Consider the following 22,177-nt stretch of genomic DNA (forward strand, 5'->3'; position numbering starts at 1 on the left):
TCAAATTTGTATAAGTGGTTCTGCTTTCTGTTAGATGACATAACTCTGTCTTGAATGTCATGAGTAGCTCTCTTTATGGCCATGGAATGATTATTTTAGTGTCAAATGCTACATTAGGAGCAGATGTCCATGCTCCTATATTTCTTCAGGGTTTCTTTAGCAAATTGTCATTATATCTTCTATTGCCTTTACAAATCATTCCGTTCATGATATTTAATTTATTTCCTGGTGTTCATCGCGCTTCCTTCTCTTTAACCCAGTAACGCCAAGTGTATCATATTTGATGAGCTTTTGTGATTTTTTTAAATGCTGAAAAACCTGAATAAATTACACAATAAATATTTAAGCAATTAACTGCACAAAAATGATGGATGTAGCAAAAATGAACTATTTGATTTCTTCTTTTTTTGACTTGTCAGAGGGTTCAATAAAAACTCCAGTTTAAAAAAAAAAACGAACTGAAATTTGTGGCAATTATTTCATGTTTACGGTTAAAAAATGGGTTTTTGTCTTGAATCAGTTTTACACATACCAAGAAAATAACCATTTGTTTGCAGTTTTGTATTTCTGCAATTTCATCGTCCCAGAAACCCAGAATCAGCTTTGTAGATTTGATACCAGGTCATCTCAAACACTAACTAAGGCTCCTTGCTTACCAGAGAATTCACATCACACAAAAACGAGTCTGCATCACCAGTGGTGAACATGTTCAGGTTTCTGTATTCACCTGCTATCCAGCTCACACAACAGTCGATTCTAGTGCATATGTCTATATGTGGTGGGTCAACAAAGCAGGAGCTACATGTCATTTTTTTGGACTATGGCTAGATGAGTCTTAGTGGTTAAGGCTCATAAGATGCTCAATGCTGTGCTTCACTCACATGTCTGGCTTCATGTCTGGACCATGGATTTCCTTTCCCAGTCAAGGTAGTGACCTCCTACTGAACCATTTCACAAAGCTTTTTTCAAAACATGGATTTTTACTATAGGAAATTGTAGCAAAAACTCAGTCAGCTGAGGTTCAATCAAGACTACAAGAAGTTCTCTCCTTAAAAAAGTCAGTTTTCAAGAGATCTTGCTGTTACTCAAAAGGACAAAGTGAAGTGCCAAAATACATCAGATGTGGCATTTTTGCTTCTGCTTGATAAGTGAGCTGGTCTGCTTCCTCCAATAGCTTTCAGCAGTTTTCTCTGTTCATTAGCCACCTTATGTGACAATAAATTACATCCGTGGTTAGAGATTATTTTGGCTTCGAGGTTTTAAGTTTCAAAAGTGTCAGTGTTCAAAAAGTTTAATGATACAAAACTTCTTTTTCTCTTACAAATTCATCCCTATGAGCAAATCCATTCCAATTAAGATATTGCTGCAAATTTTAAATGCTTGTATGACTGAGCACACAAAATAATGTGTTATCACCAGAGCAGCAGATATACTGTAGTGTGCTCAGCTCAGATTTAAATGTGTGGGTGTAAACCCATAGTGTCTGCAAATGGAAACGTGATCTGACTGCTGAACGAGTGTGAAGGGGTTCCAGCTCGCGACAAACAAGAGGACTAATGCTTTTTTAATTCACATGTAGAGCAGCCAACGTTGTCTGCCTCACAGAGAAAAATTTCACCTGGAATACCCATTAATATTCCATTAAAGCAGGAAATTGAAAATCAAAGGAACCTCTGCTAGATTTCTCATAAGAACTGCAAAGTGAGCCAGAAGTGTAACCAATGGAAGCACCAGCTATTATTCTCATTTTTTTGTCTCTCGACGCCATCACCTTAGTCACAAGACCCACTACTAGGCAAATATACTGACAGGCATGTATGTTGCTGAGAGCTGCATGGCTGTAAAGCTCGGGGAATTTTGCCTTAATAATGAATGATGGCCAGTGGGACAGAGAACACTCAGTCTCATTAGTTCTTAGTTCTGTTCTTAGACACGGACTAATAGTGAAGACCTGCATTTTAATTATCACCATTCACCATTAATGGATTTACCCAAGAAACTGAGGACACTAGGCATAAACTTCAATTTTACTTAATCATACAGGCATGGATTTTAAATGCTTAACATTATTTACCCGCAGGGTTAGGCTTCGTTTCACTTCTGTCTCTTTGTATTAGATTTCCACCTATTTGGCTTACCTAGATGGGAATCTCATATTCATTTTGGCCTGACAGATTTTTTTTATGCATGTGACTAAAATAGAACATGTAACCTGACTCAACTACTAAGCGGGCTGTTATTTATAAAGTGAATATTGTACTGTAATTAAGAAGACCTTTGGTGCTAATGGCTGAGATCACAATAAGGAAAATGCTTACTGAGGTTGTATATCATATACATGGGAAGCAATTCTGTTTCTCATGCAGTCACCAACTGCAGACCATTAGAAAGAAGAAAAAGTTGATGTACTGCCACAGTGGCTTCAGATTTCTTGGGGAAAATGAGAATCAGAGTGAGCAGCAACATTTAGCAAAGTTTGAAATTAAATTCAAGTATGTCCAGAAGATGAAAAATCACTGTTGTTTGTTGCCTGGACTTTTGTAGGCTTTCTTCTTCCTGAGTCTAACTCACTCGTGGTGATGATGTTCCAGTTTGTGCAATCTTAGTTGCCATAATTTCTCACAAAATTGAACATTTTTAGAAACTAAGTATAATCTTTGAAATCTGTCACATGTATTTTAGCTTTTACCTTGTCTGCGGCATATTTCTATTTCTTGTCATCATCTGGTCCTTTTGCACATTGCCACAGATCAGCAGCTTATTGTATCATACTACAGCATTTTAGCTCCTTAATACTATTATACAAATATATTCAGGTTTATATGTTATATTCTGTTGAATTTAGATTGTATTTAGATGTTTATTTAACAGTTTTATATTACTGAGCTATGTTTAATGTTTTGGTTTCTTTAACAAAGAAATTTCTCAAGTTTTTGGCATAAATGATCTTATCTTATTAAAATAAACACAGACACATTGGCACAAACATCATGCAGCCAAAGCCACACAGCTGCCCCTTGATACAGCTGAGTTTTGATCACTGTTCTTAACAGCCTCTTTAGATGTTGGCCCTGTGCAGCTCAGCTTTCAGCTTGGATCAGCTAGACAAAGCTCATGAGAGATGGCAGATGCTCGATTGGTGTTAACAGACTTGCTTTCATGTCTGTGAGCTGCCCCTACGGATAAAGCCGCGTTAATATTTATCTCTCTGGTGAGGTTTCGCATTCGTGCTACAGCTTGATTTAGCCAGCACAAATATGGTGGTCACTAAAGTCATATACCAAAAACTAATTGATATCTATTATCACACCACCATTTTAAAAAAGCTTTTAGCATTCTTTCTGTAACGTGTCATTTACTACATGGTCATAACAAATTTATGCAGAATGCAATCATGGTATGATTAGTGCATAAAAAACAGACTGAACAAAATGTCCAGTCTATCCCAGGTAGTAGGTAAATAAGCTGGCAATGTCTTCAATCATTTGATAAATAATTACAACTTAAAAGACAGTTTTATCAGTATCTTAGTGGCACAGGCTCAACAAAAACTGGTTTAGGAATGTCCATTTCTGCTGCGGCTGCAGACTGTACTTCAGCACCGGTAGCACAAATCACGAACACAGCCTACTTTAAGTGACTTTATTAATAATGAAATATTTATAGGTTGCAGTAGATCCAGAACTTCCCTAATATGGAAAGGCTTTAGCGAAGCTACACTGAAGTGCCAGACAACCGTATAAACCAAACACACTGTAGAAAAGATGGAAAGCGCAACCATAATGTCACCCATTGTTTTCTGGTACCTGTTTGAAGAGAACATAACTAACCTGTTACTGCGCAAATGTATATTTTGTTAGAAAATAATAAAACAATTAGAGAAAAGGGATTTACAGATCAGTTCCAGAAACATAATAAAGTAATGACAATAGAGATGACAGTTTCGCTGTCCTCAGTTATAATCAGATACTCGCTGTGTTTCCAACTGAACTGATAAACAAGGGATGCACTGCCAGCTAGGACTGAGAAAAAGTTGCCAATACATTTTAATGCTCCCACAAACTGTTATTGTCAACAACTGTTATATTTTGTGAAATGGTAGAAATTATATTTTTTTCTCTACCTCTCAGAGTCTCACATGATGAATGCTGTTTACCAGAACCAAATGCTGTATGCTGTGTGCTCAGTAAACATGCACTTTATCATTCTAGTTTCTGGACCCAGTGCATTCACACAGTAATATACTGCAAGTGATAGCAGTCATTTGGCCAAAAGGACACACAGCGTGGTCAGTAATCGTTTATAACACACAATGGTAAATATACAATATCTCAATCTCAACCTCTTTTCTTTTTTTTTAATCTTTAGTTGGAATGGGCATGCTGCATCATGGAACCAGCTGTACATCTTACCTTTCTATCACACAAAGCTAGTTTATCCCCACAGGGTTGTGTAACAGCATAATTCAAAACCTTTGTTGCTTTCTCAATGGAAGCATGTACAGGGCTGCAGTGCTGTTGAAGAACAGAAGTTAATACAACTTTAATGTCTTCAGAACTACTGCATCCATTGTGTTATGCATCTGTCATTTTCTAAGGAAACAATGCATATTTAAAAGTGTTATCAGTCACACTATGCTAGGTTTTTACACAGAGAGAATAAAGTAATCATGGAGACAATAATTATCTCTGAGCTTTTCAGTCTCTCACCCTCACAAAGACTGTTTATTGTTTACCAAAGAGTCTCTAATCGTACAAATAGAATATTTTTCTGTAGTCAGTTAGTGGGCAGTGAGATATGGCAAGAACACATAATGCATGGCAGTTTTGTTTGGTTCAACAACATCAAGGATGTGGGGATTTATTTACTTAAGCTAAGAGCATTCTCGGACTCTTATTACAGACAAAAGCAAAACACAGAAGTGCCACAGAGAAGATGGTCAGTTTTCAAAATAAAACACCCCAAGCAGATTAAATGCCCTGAAATGTTCCCAGTGTGATTAAAAGCTACAACCAGTCCATTTCCAGGGAAACTAGATTGAATGTTTCTATAGTCAATCACATACCCTGATACTGGGAACATGCAGAGATATAATATTAATATCTTTAATAGGATAACCATTCATTTTGTTGTGTTTTATGTACATATAAACTTCCCTAGCAATAGGAAGTAGCAAGTAACCATTAGCAACTGGTATAAGCTAGTTAGCAACTTAGCAACTGGTTGACTTAAAAGCCAAATACTAGGCTTTTTAATAAATTTTTCAAATGCTTTTTCCTTTTTTTCAGGAAGATAAGATGACGATGAATTTCCTGAATGCTTTTGGAGTTGAATAAAAAGTGGACATTAGATTCAAATTAAGTTAAATTTTTGTGGATCTCAGTTTTGATGAACTGCAAAATTAGGCACTTGTCTTGGTGGAGGATATGTTCGCTGAGTGACCTGATTAGCGATGGTAATCAACAAACAAAATGCTTCAAAATGGGTTTACTTACACTTTTAGTTTATTATTTTTGCTCTAAAACCAGTCAAATTAGATAATTTGCAAGGTGTTGGAAAACAGCTCCTCCTGATATCTATAACCCAGATGTGGTGAGTAAAGAAATCAATCTAGTTTTGAGGAGCTCAGTAACAACATTTTGAATTTATGTGGATTTCTATCAACTTCTGCTAATCAGTAAATCTTTGGTGAGTCAAAGCAGAGAGTTAATCAGGCTAATTCTCAACATTAAACCAAATGAAGTATGACAATATCAAGGTCATATTTAAAAAATAAAATATAAACAGCTGGATTGAGATACATTTACAAAATTAAATTTGCATTAAAGAAAGCCTGTTTTGAGAGTCTTGAGTTTAGAAAGCTGAAGTTTTTATTGAGGAAAATTAAAGATCAGATTTAGACCTCTCTGCACTGAAACATACATCGTATTAATCTCTGTCTCTCTTGAATAGATCAGCCTGACTTAGATTAGGTCAGGGGTGTCCAACTCGAGGCCTCAGTGGTGTCCTGTCCTACAGGTTTTAGATGTGTCCTTGATCCAACACAGCTGATTTAAAGACTAAATGACCTCCTCGACATGTCTTGAAGTTCTCCAGAGGCCTGGTAATGAACTAATCATTTCATTCAGGTGCGTTGACCTAGGGTGATATCTAGAACCTGCAGAACACCCCTGGATTAGGTGCTAAAAACATCTTAATTTGACACGACTGCTTCACTTTTGAATCTCTAATGTACACTCGCCTTAAAAGAACTGATCTGAAGATGATGATTATTTTGAGAATTTCTCATTTCACAAAATGTTTTGGGTTTTTTACCCCCGTTGGTAAGCCCTTCTTTACATCTGTCTCCTTTTCCTTTCTCATATCTAAAACTGGGAGCAATTGGAGTAAAGAATATGAGAGGAATACGAAATGATAAACAAAGAGGGAAACAACATGTGACAAGAAGAAAACACAAGTAATGCAAAGTCTGTTAACTACAGCTGTTTCTTTCACTTTTGCCTATCTCCTACTGAGAAGCCAAAAAGACACAAAGAAAACGTCATCATTGGAGGCCAGCTCATGCTCTGCTTTGCACATATATTTTCATGAAATTTACAAAATTAAGTTTTAAAGTTTAAATTTAAGAAACTGTATGTATCACTTGACTGGGCCATCTGTTCTGTACCAATTTTTTATCTGCAACTCTCTCATGGTTGATCTGAGTTATGACCTTCTTCAATTCTTTTGAGTTTCCTTAATCCCCTGGCATTCTAACTTGCAGTTTGTATATTCTCCCACCCCCAGCAAAAACTCTACTCTACCATGCTGGGGGAGTCTGAGGACATTGAGTCCAAAGGGACCATACTACTGAGGCTGCTCCAAGGAGCTGTGGCTGCAAGATGGTTGGTGCCTGTTGTGATGGTAATTCCCAAAGTCAGATGATGGACACCAGAGGTGAACGGAGCCATCAAGCTGAAGAAGGAGTAATATCAGGCTAGGAAGCAGCTGATGAGCACATTTTACATTTTGTTTGTAAGCCTTTTTTTCTCAAAAGTTCTGTTAATGGTATGGTATCCAAGTTCAACAAGCCAGTACTATTTTTTATATGAATTCCTTCAGTATTTACCAGCTTCAGCACCTAACATACATTTCTTCTTTGGCTCAGATTTATCAGATTTGTTTAATTGCTGAGGCCATGGTCCTCAAGCCAGAAAAAGGGGGAGTGCCCACTCCGGGTCAGGGATGAGTTCCTGCCCCAAGTGGAGGAGTTTAAGTATCTTGGGGTCTTGTTCATAAGTGACGGGAGAAGGGAGCGGGAGATTGACAGACAGACTGGTGCTGCAGCCGCAGTGATGCGGATGCTGTACTGGTCCGTCGTGGTGAAGAGAGAGCTGAGTGTAAAAGCAAAGCTCTCGATTTACTGGTCGATCTACGTCCCTACCCTCACCTATGGTCACGAGCTGTGGGTAGTGTCCTAAAGAAGAAGATCGCGGATAAAAAATGAGCTTCCTCCGAAGAGTGGCTGGCCTCTCCCTTAGAGATAGGGTGAGAGGTTCAGCCATCCAGGAGGGGCTCAGAGTAGAGCCGCTGCTCCTCCACATAGAAAGGAGGCAATTTAGGTTGTTGGGGCATCTGACAAGGATGCCTCCTGGGCGCCTCCTGGGTGAGGTGTTCCGTCATGTCCCACCGAGAGGAGGCCCTGGGGCAGACCGAGGACACGCTGGAGAGATTATATCTCTCGGCTGGCCTGGGAACAACTTGGTGTTCCCCTGGACAAGCTGGAGGAGGTGGCTGGGGAGAGGGAGGTCTGGGCTTCTCTGCTTAGGCTGCTGCCCCCGCGACCCGGCCCCAGATAAGCGGAAGAAGATGGATGGATGGATGTTTAATTGCTTTGGTTAATTCAGGACTATAATTTTCCAGGAATGTTACTGAATTTTCAGCCACTGTTTTCTAAGTGGTGTGGCAATCAAATTTTTGTTTCATCTCTGTCATGTTACTGGCAATGGTTGTGACAGCGTTGCAATTCCTAACTAAGTGGTCATCGATACTGTCAAGTTTAGATCAAAGCTAAATGAAGTGTCTTTAGTTCCATTAGCACCGCTTTCAGATCTGCCATGTTACTCAGAGCTTCCTTGTAATGTTCTGGCAGAGAAGTGTTGGTTTTTGAATTTTTTGAGTTGCATTTTCATATGAAAATATCATAGTTTTTGATTACATGGCTTGTAGTCCACAGCCCTTTGAATGGTCAACAACACTAGAACAGCATTATAAAAATATGAGCACATTGTAGCTCAACTGGCAATAGCTTAAAATGAGGTAGAAGTGAAGCCTTTTTTAAAAACCTGAAGAAAAAAAAACTTGTCATCTTTTTGTCCATCCATCCATCCATTCGCTTCCGCTTATCCTTCTCAGGGTCGCAGGGGGCGCTGGACCCGATCCCAGCTGTCATAGGGCGAGAGGCGGGGTCATCTTTTTGTTAGATATAAAAATCAATCTTAGATATAGAATAGGACATTTTCCAGGGGAAAGATTAGCCAGCCATGGATGTCTGGATCTAGTGTTGAGACAACAAGTTTTTGAGCATAACAGTATCGTCTACTATAGCAGTGAGACTTTAAACCAGTGCAATCACAATCCATTACCTATCTAACTCATTTGACAAAACGTCACACTCTGCTGCACTGTTTGTATATTTCTCTTGACAATTTGTGAAATAATAATAGGGCTAGGATGTCTGATACAACCAGCTTTAATCAAATATCTGTGATAGAGTTCAAACTATGGTTGCTTATAATCAAGTAAGTATTGAGGTTCAATAGCAGGTCCACTATTTTTCACTTTGTATATAAATTATGCTTTACTGTTGTACAGATCTTTCTGAGCAGGGCTTGATAATATCCAGACTGGAAAGGCTGCAATGAAACTGAATGTTCATTGTTCATTGAATGTTCATTAATAGAAAACCTAAATATTGATCTTTAAACACTATTATCAGTTTGCTCACATAATAGTATTCAAACTTTTGGATGGTTTTCCTTCTTTTAGAATGTAGAAGGGTTTTTATTGGCAAAAAACCTTAGAACAGGGATATTGTTTACATCTATGTTGCCTCCTGTTCGGTTCACTGTCTAGAAACTGTGTATCATAGCTTTTTCTTTTCATATTAAATGCATAACCTCACTTCCCCCAAAAAATCAGTAAAAATCTCATAAACACATATTTTATTCACAATAAAAGAGAGTGCATATTAAATGTTTAAATTTAGACATTTTGCGAAAAAATATTGGGACAGAATTTGATGGCAGCAACATGTCTCAGAAAAGTTTGGAAGAGGACAACAAAGGGCTAGAAAAGTAAGTGATACTAAAAAAGCACTCACATAAAAAGCTTACATCTCTGGTGGTATGGGTGTGTATCAGTGCCTATGGAATTGTCATTTTACAGATCTGGAAGGGCACCATCATTGCCAAACGTTATAATGGTTGCCTGGATAACATATGCTTTACCACCATCATATGCTGTATGTTGGTACAGCCATCTTCTGTTTTGAACCGTGGTTATGAAATAACACTGTCTATGAAGACCACACAAAGGTTTAAAGATTTCTCAATCCCTAACATGCACGTGGAGCTATAATTGAGGATGCAAGTGTGTCCTTTGTGTCTTTTTGCTCCTTCTAAATCCAGTATTCAAGTATTGTTACTATGTTATAGTTATTTAAGACTGTCAATATAACTGGCCTTCATATATGAATATGTACTATATTGCCAAAAGTATTTGCTCTTGTCTGCTTTTACATGCATATGAACTTGAGTGAGAGTCCATTCTTAATCCATAGTGTTTAATAAGATGTCGGCCAACCCTTTCCCAGCTATAACAGCTTTCCACAGGTTTTTTGTCCAAAATGTCTTGGTATGCTGAAGCATCAAGAGACCTTTTACTGGAACTGAGGGCCAAGCCCCAAACCCTGAAAAACAACCACTCACTATATACCCCCTCCATCAAACTTTACACTTGGCACAGTGCAGTCAGACATGTACCATTCTCATGGCAGCCACCAAACCCAGACTTGTCTATCAGCTTGCCAGACGGAGAATCATGATTCGTTGCTCCAGAAAACACGTCATCACTGTATCTGACACGTAGCATTGTGCTTGGTGATGTAAGGCTTGGATGCAGCAGAGATGGAAACCTATTTCATGAAACTCTCTACACACACTGTTCTTGAGCTAATCTGACGGCCACATGAAGTTTAGAGGTCTATAGCGATTGACTCTTCAGAAAGTTGGTGACCTCTGTACAGTATGTGCCTAAGCATCCACTGACCCCACTCTGTGATTTTACTTGGCCTACCGCTTCGTGGCTGAGTTGCTGTCATTCCCAATAGCTCCCACTCTGTTATAATACTATATTATAATATAATATAAACTAACTGTGGAATATTTAGTAGTGAGGAAATTCACGTCTGGACGTGTTGCACAGGTGGCATCCAATCACATAACCATCCTGGAACTCACTGAGCTCCTGAGAGCGACCCCTTCTTTCACAAATGTGTATAAAAGCATAGGATGCATAGGTGCTTGATTTTATACACCTGTGGCTATGGAAGTGATTGTAACACTTGAATTCAATTATTTGAATGTGTAAGTGAATACTTTTGTCAATGCAGTGTGTTAAAATTTGTATCTATTTTATCTATTTTGTGAATTTCATGAAGAGAAGCAGTAAACACAATAGATCAGAATCTAGTAGACCACAATAGAAAACGGGCAGACGACGCAGCTTCATCACACATTTAAATGTCGTGGCTTTTCTAGCTCCAGAAAGAGTAAAAAGGCAAATAATAGAAGGATTTTTTTATTCTGGAGAAGCCAAACACCTTTTGCTGTAGTCGGTGGTGGCATGCTGTTTACAACCAATTGAGAGGCCATTTATCTGTTCTACGAGCACAGTGTTCCCATAATGGCCAGTTTGAGGCCATTATGGGAACACTGTGCTCGTAAAAATAGGAGCTTGTAATAGTTCTCTCTCACCTCTCAGCAGGGAATAATCCAAATATTTGTATCAATGTTGACATAGTTTAAACAAAACACTCTGCAGAGGCTACATGCCACATGTCATGTGCTGTTTTATAATTGTATGCAGACCCAATCCCTGACGTAAATAAATCTGTTTTTTGTCTGGTGTTATGTCTAACATCCTTAAAGCAGAACCCAGAGAAATACAAATGCTTTTACACTATTTCAAATATTATAAAATTTACAACGCAAATTGAGAGATTTGCTCTCTCTTTTTTTTCACAATAAATGTTCAGTACCAAATAACTTGTCATAATTTTCTTATGGGGAGGTGTCTGAGAAAACAAAACAAAAACAAAAGCCCTGAGCTCCAATAGAAGAATATATTTTTAAGTCACTACACACTATGAGAAGCTAAGGCAGACTTTTTAAACTGTAGACCAAGTCAAAGTACCTGGTCTTCAGACCTTGGTGGCACACAAATGTATATAATGTATATAATATAATGTCACCAAAACATTTTTCTGTGAAGCGGTCTTTGGACTCAGTACTTTCTGTCAGCTCTGTGGTTAAAGTCATAGTCAGTGACACTATAATAATTTAGCAAATTCTCAGTTGTTGATTCATCCCAAGACTTGTTTCAAGTTAAGAGGGCTTATGCTTATAATTTGTAAGTGGTTCGAAATTACACATTTTAAACTTAACTATATATTAATGAACTCCTCCAAAATAAAACCAGTATCAGTTTTTCACATATGCAAGAAGACACACGAAGAAATCAGTCGTCAACATTTTCACCTAAAAAAGTTTAATCAATAAAAATTCCCGCATCAATGCGACCTAGCTAACTTTGAAGTTGGCAATGGGAAACAAAGTTTATCTGCCTTAATAAGATATTATTATCTTTTTCGATGACATAGGTGTGTCTGTTTCTCTATTGCAATGATTTTACTTCAAGACTCTGCTGCAGTTCTTTATTCTCCATCATGCACATGGCGTGGAGCAGATACATGCAGAGAGATGGAGAGGTGATGTAATATGAAGAGCACAACTGTTCCCTCTAAATTATTTTTTGTTAAGGAGAGAAAAGAAGAAAGGCAGATGGTGGTGAATTTTTACGATGATGGAGGTTGGAAATGGCTGTCGCGAACATGTAATTTAAGAAAAGGGAAAAACAGAGTAACAAAAGAGTAGAGGAAGGTGCACACAGGTGGACTTCATCTTATGCAGAAGGCAAAATCTGCAAGAGACAGAAGAAAGTGGACAAGGAGAATTGATGGTGGAATGAGGAAGTACAAGAAAGCACTCAAAGAACGAGGTTAGCAAAGAAAAAGTGGGATAGTCAGGAAGATGAAAAAGGAAGAGACGATTATTGGGAGGCTAGGAGTACGGCAAAGACAGAGGTGGCAAAGACAGAGGATGTGCAGCAGATTAGGACGCATGCTGTTCCAGGATTTTCCAGTTCATTGCAGACTTGAACCTTGATGTTTACTATTTTGCTCCTCAACAACCTAACCAATTTCCTCTCGTTTGAGGGTGATCTTAGGTCATCTTCCGGACGTTGACAAAGTGGTGACACATTTTAATAACTTCTTCTTATGCAGATGTCTAGAAATGACCCATTAGGCCTCTGGAATGACCTTCTGAAAGCCCTGATATCAATCTTACTGAAATTTTGTGGACTATACTACGAGGAAATTAACTAATTTAATTCTACCAATTATGTCCAAGAAAAGGATTCTAATATTCAGCCAGAGTTATGTCAGAAGCTTGTTTATGTTCATACCAAAATTGCCTAATTGAGTTGCAAATTGCTAAAGGACATTTAACCAAATATTAGTGGGAGTGTTTGTGTACTGTGACCCTGTGTGGATTCCAACTTGTGCACCCAAATCTTGTTTTTTTTTTCCAAGTTATTAAATATGTATGCTGTGCAATTCATCAATCATTAAAAGTGTAAAATAACATAACATTCATGCCTATGATGAGTGTGTGCAAACCTCTGACCACTACTGCATATCTTCTGTAGTGATTTAATGCTAGCCATAAATAGGATTTGAAGTGACTTTGATTGTGTGAACATTTTACAAATAGAAATCAGTTAAATATTCCTCAAATGCAGTACAGACAACGCAAGACATTAGTGATGAATCTCTATCTGATCCTGAAAATTCCTATTGTGGGAGGAAGGAATTACCAGGAAAATAATCGTCAACCCTACACAGCTTGCTTCTTCCAAGCCAAAAATAACTATAACAAGTGAGACGCAACAAGATATTACACACACTAGTAAAACAGATCTAAAAGATCTGTCGAGAGTTGTCATAAAGTAGCCTCTGTATGGAGCTAGAAAATCAAATGTCAAATACCAGCAGGGGCTTCAAAGCAGCACAGCACTTGAGGCTGATAGAGAGGCCAAATTTTATTATGTCATTTAGATTTCAACTACCACTGCTATGAGAATGTAAACATAACCAAGGCTCTGTTTTTCTTGCAGTCCATTAAGGTCTTGACCAATTCCTGTGAAGAGGAAGACCAGGCACGGGAGGCTGGATATACTATAGTCGGAGAAGGGATGTTTAAAAAACGGGTTCTTACTTCATGAAGACACACAGGACAATAGTGAGATTGTAGTTACACCAATTCAATGCATTATTCAGACTTCATTCTGCAGTACAAAGGCCATTCGATCAACCAGCTGACTCTTGGGTGTTCAGCTGATCAACCATACTTTTGGTCACAAAGCAGATGCTATGTAACTTTGTAAAATCATTTTTGAGACTATGTTGTAGCCTTGCGGTTATTGTAAGCAACATCTGCTTCTTTTTCAAATTAATTGTGCAAAATGTGGCAGCAGATGGGACTTTCTGGAAAATATGGCTCATGTCAGCAAAGACAGATTGGTTTTGACAAAAACCATAATGAATGCGATACTCCTCCACTTAAATTTCAGCTGAAGGTTCTAGAATTTGCAGTCATGGGTAGGTGGGAAAAACAAATTCTCTACAGCATACACAATAGGAGATGGGAGCAAGAAATACAGGGGTGTTATAAGAAGTGCTGACTTTATTTGGACAAGTGATACATTTTCTGATTTATCTCAGTCTAAAATTCCCCAGGACCTCACTGTCACCAGGAAAGACAGGTTTTATTCTACTTTCATCTCATTTCAGTTCAATTCAATTTTGGTTATATAGCAACAAATCACAACCTTATGGCGCTTTCTATTGCAAGGTAAAGATGCTACAATCATAGAAAGAAAGCCACAACAATCAGACTTTGAGAAGGAAAAACTCCCTTTTGATAGGAAGAAACCTCTTGCACAAACAGAGGAAGGAATGACAGCCATTTGCTGTGACTGGTTGGCAGTGAGGGGAGCGAGACAGAGCAAAAGAAACACGGTGGAAGAAAGCCAGAAATTAATAATAACTAATGATTAAATGCATAGTGGTGTATAAACACATAAGCCAATGAAGACGAAGCACTCAGTGCATCTTGGGAAGGCCCAGCAGCCTAGGACTATTGCAGCATAACTAACGGAGGGTTCAGGGTCACTTGATTCAAGCCAAACTATAAAATTTATCAAAAGGAAAGTTTTAAGCCTAATCTTAAAAGAAGAGAGGGTTTCTGTCTCTCGAAGCCAAAATGAGAGCTGGTAAAAGGCGATTTGGATTTGTAAAGATAAAGTGATTAGTGACAAAATAAATGTGGATACTGTTCTAAACAGAATATGTAGAATAGTCTGCATGAAGAAAATATTATACATGTAGTCCAGAGAAGGTCAATCGAAAAGTGGAGTCTGACAATGTATCGCAAGGGATCATACTAAAGGTTTTTCACATAGGCACTTCAGTTCTAAACTTTTCTAGACATTGCTCATTGTACCTAAGAATGCAAAGTGTAAAAAGGACAGATCAGATACTAAATGGCATTGTGGAATGTTTTTTTCAACCATATCCGCTCAGTCATCCAAATTTTCCTTAATAGGTAAAGCTGGAAGCATACCACACTTCACATTTGATTTTTACATCAAACTGTTCATCTGTAACCTGACAGGGACACAAAGCAGATGAACACACATACACCGATATGACGCATCAAATTATTTAGACATGGTAAGATGTACACAATTTCCAGTGGAAATAATGTTGCAGTTCAAATATTAAATTTTCAAACCTTTCAAATTGTTACTCAACAGCATTTAATGATCACATTTCAAAGTGTGAACATATTTCATCATAGAATGCAGGATCAGATTCTGCAACCTGCTTTTTAAACTACATATAGTGACTGAAAGTCATTTCAGTCACATCTTCAAGATTCCAGCTGTGACAGGCATTTTTCCTTCATTGTGACTGATTACACAGCAACAAATGATTCATGGCTGATTAGTGGTTTGTGTATTTGAACTCTATACAGATTAATTTTATTTAAGCAGCAACACAGAGTAAATGGTTCAGCAGCGGGGAACTTGTCCACAAGTCACAAAGTTTTAGAAATGTAGATAGCCTATTTGATTTTTAGCTGAAAATAAATCGGCATTGCCCAGTGACCATTCATGACTGTTTAATTATAAATACTCTCATGTGAAATATAACACCAAACAAATACCTAACTGTGACTTTGTGTAAGAGAAAACCTGGAGTTTTTTAGGCTTGACATAGTCATTTTTTCATGTTTTTCTAAATCTGCTTTCTGAAATAGGGCCCTGTAATGTATAGATTTAAATGTTCTTTTTGTAACTAAAAAGACTAAAACCTTCAATTTGAAAGATCATGAAGTGTCAAACATTTTTTCTTGTTTTTTTGCATTTTTTATGCATTTGAAAGTGTTATTTCACACTCAAGATCTATTTAAAGAAACAGCATGTGTACTGAACTTTGAAAATGTGTACAGTGGCCAGACATTACTAATGCAAGTAATATTGCGAGGCACAGTTATTGGAAAGGAAAAATAAAACTACACCCCGATTAACAATGCAGGAAAAAACACACAGTGAAAGGAACATTTCATTCAAGCAGAAAAAAATGTAAACATCCTTCTCCCTCCATGAATTGGTCAGGTTAAATTCAATCTCCTGCACTAACAATGAGACCCTGAGTAACCCACTCCCTCACAGCTTGAGACCACTCAGTGCAATAGCAGTAAACATGCTCACAGGTATACCAGCCCAGGAGCAGTTCACACAGCAGCACTGCACTACAATACTGCATATAGATGAATCCCTGCTACACTGGAATGTCTTCTTTACTTTCAGGCTCCTCACACTCTGCAACAATTAAGAAATAAAAAAACAAAAACAAATTCACATCCTTGCACATTTAGATTTCTCTCCCCATCTTACATTTACCTTGCATATTTTACACACATACACACACATTTAACAATTTTTTTCCTCTATGATGGAAGAAAACCAACTAAACATCAAGAACATTCTGGAAATCATTTGTGTTTTCTTCCATTTACTTATATTAATGGTAAATGTCCAAATATTGTGGCTGGTATCTTTTTTAAATCCACTTTGTTCAGGTACAGGAAGTTTAATTATACATGCTGCCACGGTGCTTTTTCACATATGAAATCTGCCAGTTCTACAGGGGGCAATAATTCTCTTGTCATCTGTATGTAACTTTGATCTAGCGGAGTACTATTAGTTTACCCAGCTAATATTTGTTTCTCGGGTAGCTTTTTCAAGTAATTGATAAAAGGTCAAATTGACTGATTGATAAAATATAACTACTCTATTGGATTCTAGCCTTGCACACCTGTTGCTTTTTTTAGTTGGCAGTCAAGGTACAGGGTAGAGGCCCTTTCATACTAGGACCCAGTACTACAAAGAAAGTTCAGTATAGCCAAAACTTTGGACCCTCCCACTGTCCGTGCACACAGATCCGAAATTCCTCCAAGAATGGTGACTTTGTTTTCTGGAGAGTTGACTCTCAGTCAGTATGCAATGATATTATACCAGTTCATGTCTTATCCGCTCTGGAGCAGGTCAATTCCTTAAGCATAAGTTAGACCTGAACCGCCTTTGTAGTACTAAAAAGTCAGGGTTAACACCAAACGTAGCTAGATAAGCCCACATCCCATTTTGAAGTAAACGCCTCAGGTGTCCTTTGCTTTAGTTCATCTCCACAACACCTTACATACCCAAACTACAGCCTGACTAGATCATGACTGGTGCTTCCCCCAGTGCATCCCATTTTTTATTTTTATTTTCTTAATTTTTAAATTGTAGAAATGATACAGAGCCTCTGTTGTTTTAAATGCTTTCATAACCAACCCAAAGTTCTTTTAGAATTAAACTTTGCTACATGGCAGAAATTGCTGTGTTTATTTTGACATGGCAAGATCAAGACTGAGATGAGACAATAAATTATTTTAAACAGTCACCAGAACAGAATAGAATAGAATCTTCAGCCATTTCTGTTATAAAAAAGACAACAAAAGCATTTTAAATGGCACTGAGAGGAAGTCCTCATGTTAGAGATGTGAAAAGGCCGCATAAGGACGTTGCAATGGTGGCTGTGGAATAAAGTACAGGTTTATCCTGGTCTCCTTCTCATGTGTTTTGCACTTGGTTTTACTGTCTTTTTCACTCTCACTTGCTGCTAAGGTTTAGGAACTAAGAACTACTTGATGAAGAAGTTCAGTAAAAATACATACACCTTCACAGCAGCTACCCTTTGCACTGAAAAATAAGGAGTTGGAAGAGAGCACTTTCTCACTAATGCACTGCTGCTAAAGGACACCCGGTGTGTCTAGAACATACCAGCATTTACTAAATGATATGTCTTTAATGCTTTGTTGAAATTGATCCTTTAACAGTGTAAGCCATGTGGGAAAGCCATGAAGGAAAATCATTTTCCCAGTCCTGATCCAACTTGATTGGTCAGTTGGAATGACATTAATTATGATGTTGTAGGAACAACACCATATCCAACACATTTTCAAGTGTTACCTTAAATTAAAGCTGTTGTTAGCTCTAGTGAGAGAACAATGCCAACAAGGACTAACATCTTAGTTAAATATTAGTACAAGTATAGAAAATATTTAACATTTTTGAAACCCTTGAGAGATTTCGTTTGACGGTTTTAAGAAGCAGATCCAGGAGTCCTGCATTATTTATATTTGCCATTTAAAGTACAGTTTAACTCACTGTGCTGCAGTTTTAAGAGGACTGAACTCCTAACCCAAGTAGAGTTAGAGCCATGCTCCTCTTATTAATCACCCTTCTGGCTTCCTCCTCACTCTCTGACCACTTCATCATTCTCCTTCTCTTCAATTTCTCATGCAAGCGCGCGCACACACACACACACGCACACACACACACACACACACACCCTTTCTTTCCCCTCAGAGTATTTCACTGTTGTCCAAACAGACCGAGCGTGCGGTGACCCTTTACTGCAGCAGTGCAGCACGGTGCCTCCTGAACCGCTTACATCGAATCTATCATAGATGGACAAAAGAGAATATGTACACAAACACTCAAAATGTTATTGTAGCAATTCAACTGTGTGATACCATCTGCTGCCAGATCCCACCACCCCAACTTATATTTCTACAGAGAACTGTGTGGAAAATGTAGACTTTTTAATGCAGCCTGGCTCACTTATAGCCTGAATGAAAGCAATGCAAGATAACAATTGCTATCCTTGGCACAGCTTCAGTTAGTCATGCAGGAGTGATGAAAACAGAAAAAACAAAAACAAAAAATGAGACATTGAAGGACATCAAAAGAGCAGAAAAACAGATATGGAAAAATATATTCAGCATGATGCAGAGAAGCAGGGGGCACTAATCATGATGATCGCTAATGATTACACTGGAACCAAAATCGCTTTTCTCCACAACCTCAACAAGTTTTCAGTCAATGTGAAGTATGTGGACTGTCAAGTGAAGGGAGACTGGCCTAATCACTTACACAACCTCTAAACTTGTTGCTCTGTGGGAAGGCCTGGAGACAGTTTTGAGAAATATCTTTTCATTAGATGTGGGTGCCACGCTCTCAGTAAAAGCTCATTGTCTTGACTTCTATCCAGAGCTCAAAGGACAACTGCCATAAGGCACTTGTAGATTATTCCTAGGGTATCTACTGTCAGACACAGATCAGCCTACAATGCACATAGTCCATGGACTGAGGCACTTAAGGCATTTTCTCTTCTCTGGCATTTCAGACAGTTGCTCAAGAAAACTGAAGACCATAATATTTAGCCGTAATTTGTGTACCTGTCCATTACCATTAATTTCACAGAGTTTAAAGCTATGATTCTCAAAGTTTTGGTGGTTGAGAGCCAATTTAATGGGGACACATTGGATTGAGGGCTGCATGGGTTAAATGCGACACAGTGGTGGTAATGTCATGGGAGGCCAGACAGCTGGCCATCATTGATAAGTTTCACATTATGTATGTCAAATTTCACATTTGACATTGTGACATTTCACATGTAATAAGGGTCAAAAGCATTAATTCAACGCTATGATTGAATTGAATTATTGAGACTGACATATAGAGCTGCAGAGGGACTCTGCAAACATCCTTACACATCATATGTAGAGTTAGAGTCTAGCTGATATTTTTCCGGGCCAAGGGAGTCCGAACAGAATGTCTTAGATAATACGTAGAATCAATAGGCTGAGAATTGTTAGATAATATTAATGCAGCAAGGTTAGGTTAGGGAGGTGTTTTTCTTTCTCTATATTTTTCCAGAAAAGGAGCAGATGGTAGATGAGGTCAGACGTGGACGGAGTGGAGGAGAAGATCCGCAGGGGGAGAAGACAGAGCCGGCCACGTCGTTTCCCAGAAGAAGATAGTCGTAATAATACTTGTTTTTGTTGTGGTATAAAACTGTAATGCCTGCTTACAGGCCCATTCTTTTTGTGAAGCAGACCACCGGTTCACATTGAGGTCCAGCATGCTGTAACTTATAATCTCAACTGCTATACTTCCTTAAAGAAAGAACAACGAACAGCAACACCCTTTTTGAATTATATTTGTAACTGGTCTGGTCAGGGGGTTGTGTATAGGATTGTGCTTTATGTTGTTTTATTCTGTCATTTTGCTCTATTTTATAGTTCTCTAGCAATTTGGGAAGTGGCTATTTCTTTTCTTATTCCTTGGCAGTACCTGTACTTCCTGGTGTTAAGATATTTAGTCTGCTGTGATGATGAGTTGAATTTCAAAAAGAATACTCCCTTAGTGTCCTCCTGTGCTTTTATATCATATCGTATAACATGGACTGTATGAATGAAGGTAAAGTGACATATTCTTCTCTTGTCACCATCACAGAGTGCATAATGTATTATAAGACGGCTAGTTCCCCACATGAAAGCAACCTACAGCAGTTCTGTGGGTGCTTCCACCCTGCAAAATATTCAGTCTGCCAATATTCAATGTCAAGGTCTGATATTATTTTTACAAGAAGCATTTCAAGAAACAGAATATCTTTGGAACCTGATCTTTTTTATTTATGTATTGTTCATTTTCACAGCTTGCATAAGCTGTAATGGTCAAATCTCTGGTGCTCTGTATGAAAAAATATAGCTATAATCTAACTTTCAAGTGTGTTTATGAATGAATCTCTAATCATTCGAACTCTACCAGCTTAAAAACAAAGAAGAAAGTGAGCCAACACAGAAAATGACATCTGTAGCGGCATACATGCTGTGCTTTCTTCACATGTGAAGATGATTTAGGCTTTAGTGAATTTGCTCACCAAATGTTCATTTTCAACAGATATATATAAATATAAAAAACTGAGGTCGACTAAAAGCATTATTTTCTGACTTGCAGATCATTTGCTTGCAGTAGGAAACACTGTTTTTGACGGACTTTGTTGACCCTACACGGTTTAATAACTAAAATGTTTTCATGAGCAGCCCACCATTTAGTTTTTTTCCCTCGACGAAACAACAACAACAACAACATGTATAGATGCGCACAGACGATAATGGTAAAGGCGAAGTTGCGCGTAAAGCCCTGTTCTTCAAAGCGCTACAGCACACACAGAACGATCCCTCGCAGCCATCTCACCTACTACTTGTGGTTCAAGTACTACTTGTACCGTAGATTTTTACTTTGTCTCGTTCCGTAAAGAAACCACAGTGGGGACCGTTTGCGATAATAAAAGCTTTCCACGACACCCACCTGCAGCACGGTCTTCACCGTGACCGGAGAGACCACAGTGGTGCATATCTTCTCGCCGTTACGCATCCCTTGGCCCATGATGAAGGGCATCGGTGTCGCGAGGGCGAAGGAAGCGAGCCACATGGCGCTGATGAGTTTCTTGGTGCGGCTGCGGGACATGATGCTCTTGGCTTTGAATGGGTGGCAGATGGCCATGTAGCGCTCCACGCTCAGGCTGGCGATGTTAAGCGCGGTGGCATAAGAGCAACTGTCCCGGAGGAAGTAGTAACCCCTGCACACGGCGTCCCCGAACACCCATGGGTAATGGAACCAGATAAAGTTGTAGAGCTCAATAGGCATGGACAGGATCAGGATGAGCAGGTCCGACACGGCGAGACTGGCCAGGTGATAGTGTACGGTGCTCTGGAGGTTCTGCAGCGTCTTTCTGGTAATCAGGGTATAAATGGTGATGGAGTTGCCGAGGGAGCCTATGGCGAACAGAGCCAAGTAAATGATAGTGACAATGACTTTTGCGTACACATTCGTATTAACTTCCAGGTCCTCCTCATTACTTTTGGGACCGACGGTGCTGTTATCAAATGGAGGCAGTGAGTTATTCTCAAAAAGTTTCTGCGCCAACGAGCCAAAGCCGATCAAGTCGCTCCCCGAGAGCGTGAAGTTTAAATCCATTCTGCTTTTCTTCATGAAGGTATGGAACGAAAAGGTACAACTGAGCAAGCCGAGTGGATATGTGCCGACGCGTTACCACTTGAAGTAAAACGGATTCGCTCTGGTTTAAGTCAGAGGAGACCACCCTTTATAATTTGGCACGACAGAAGGCGTGCTCGCTTATTGGTGCTGCTGCGATGACGCACGACCATTCACTTTGTCCGTTTGTTCCATCTTGTCCGTTTATGGTTCACCTTGGAAACAAACAGTGCGGTGCAACAACGCATCAAGAATTAAAGGAATTTAATTTCAAGTATGGTTTCTAATATAAGTTTTCTTTTCTTTGCTGTTTTTCTCTGTTATTTTATTTTGAACCCTT

At 38.6% G+C, this 22,177-nt stretch overlaps 1 protein-coding gene across 1 annotated transcript in view; it reads right to left on the reverse strand.

The window, feature by feature from the left end:
* ntsr1 (neurotensin receptor 1 (high affinity)) overlaps positions 1-21,891 on the reverse strand; it is a 78,022-nt gene extending 56,131 nt beyond the window's left edge. The window contains exon 1 of the mRNA XM_063465446.1: positions 21,151-21,891. Coding sequence (XP_063321516.1) covers positions 21,151-21,834 — 684 coding nt within the window. The 5' untranslated portion in view covers positions 21,835-21,891. The remainder of the gene's footprint in view (positions 1-21,150) is intronic.
* Between the last annotated feature and the right edge of the window lie 286 nt (positions 21,892-22,177).

Source organism: Pelmatolapia mariae, linkage group LG20 (genome assembly GCF_036321145.2).
Source record: "Pelmatolapia mariae isolate MD_Pm_ZW linkage group LG20, Pm_UMD_F_2, whole genome shotgun sequence".
In the NCBI taxonomy this organism is placed as follows: Eukaryota; Metazoa; Chordata; class Actinopteri; order Cichliformes; family Cichlidae; genus Pelmatolapia; species Pelmatolapia mariae.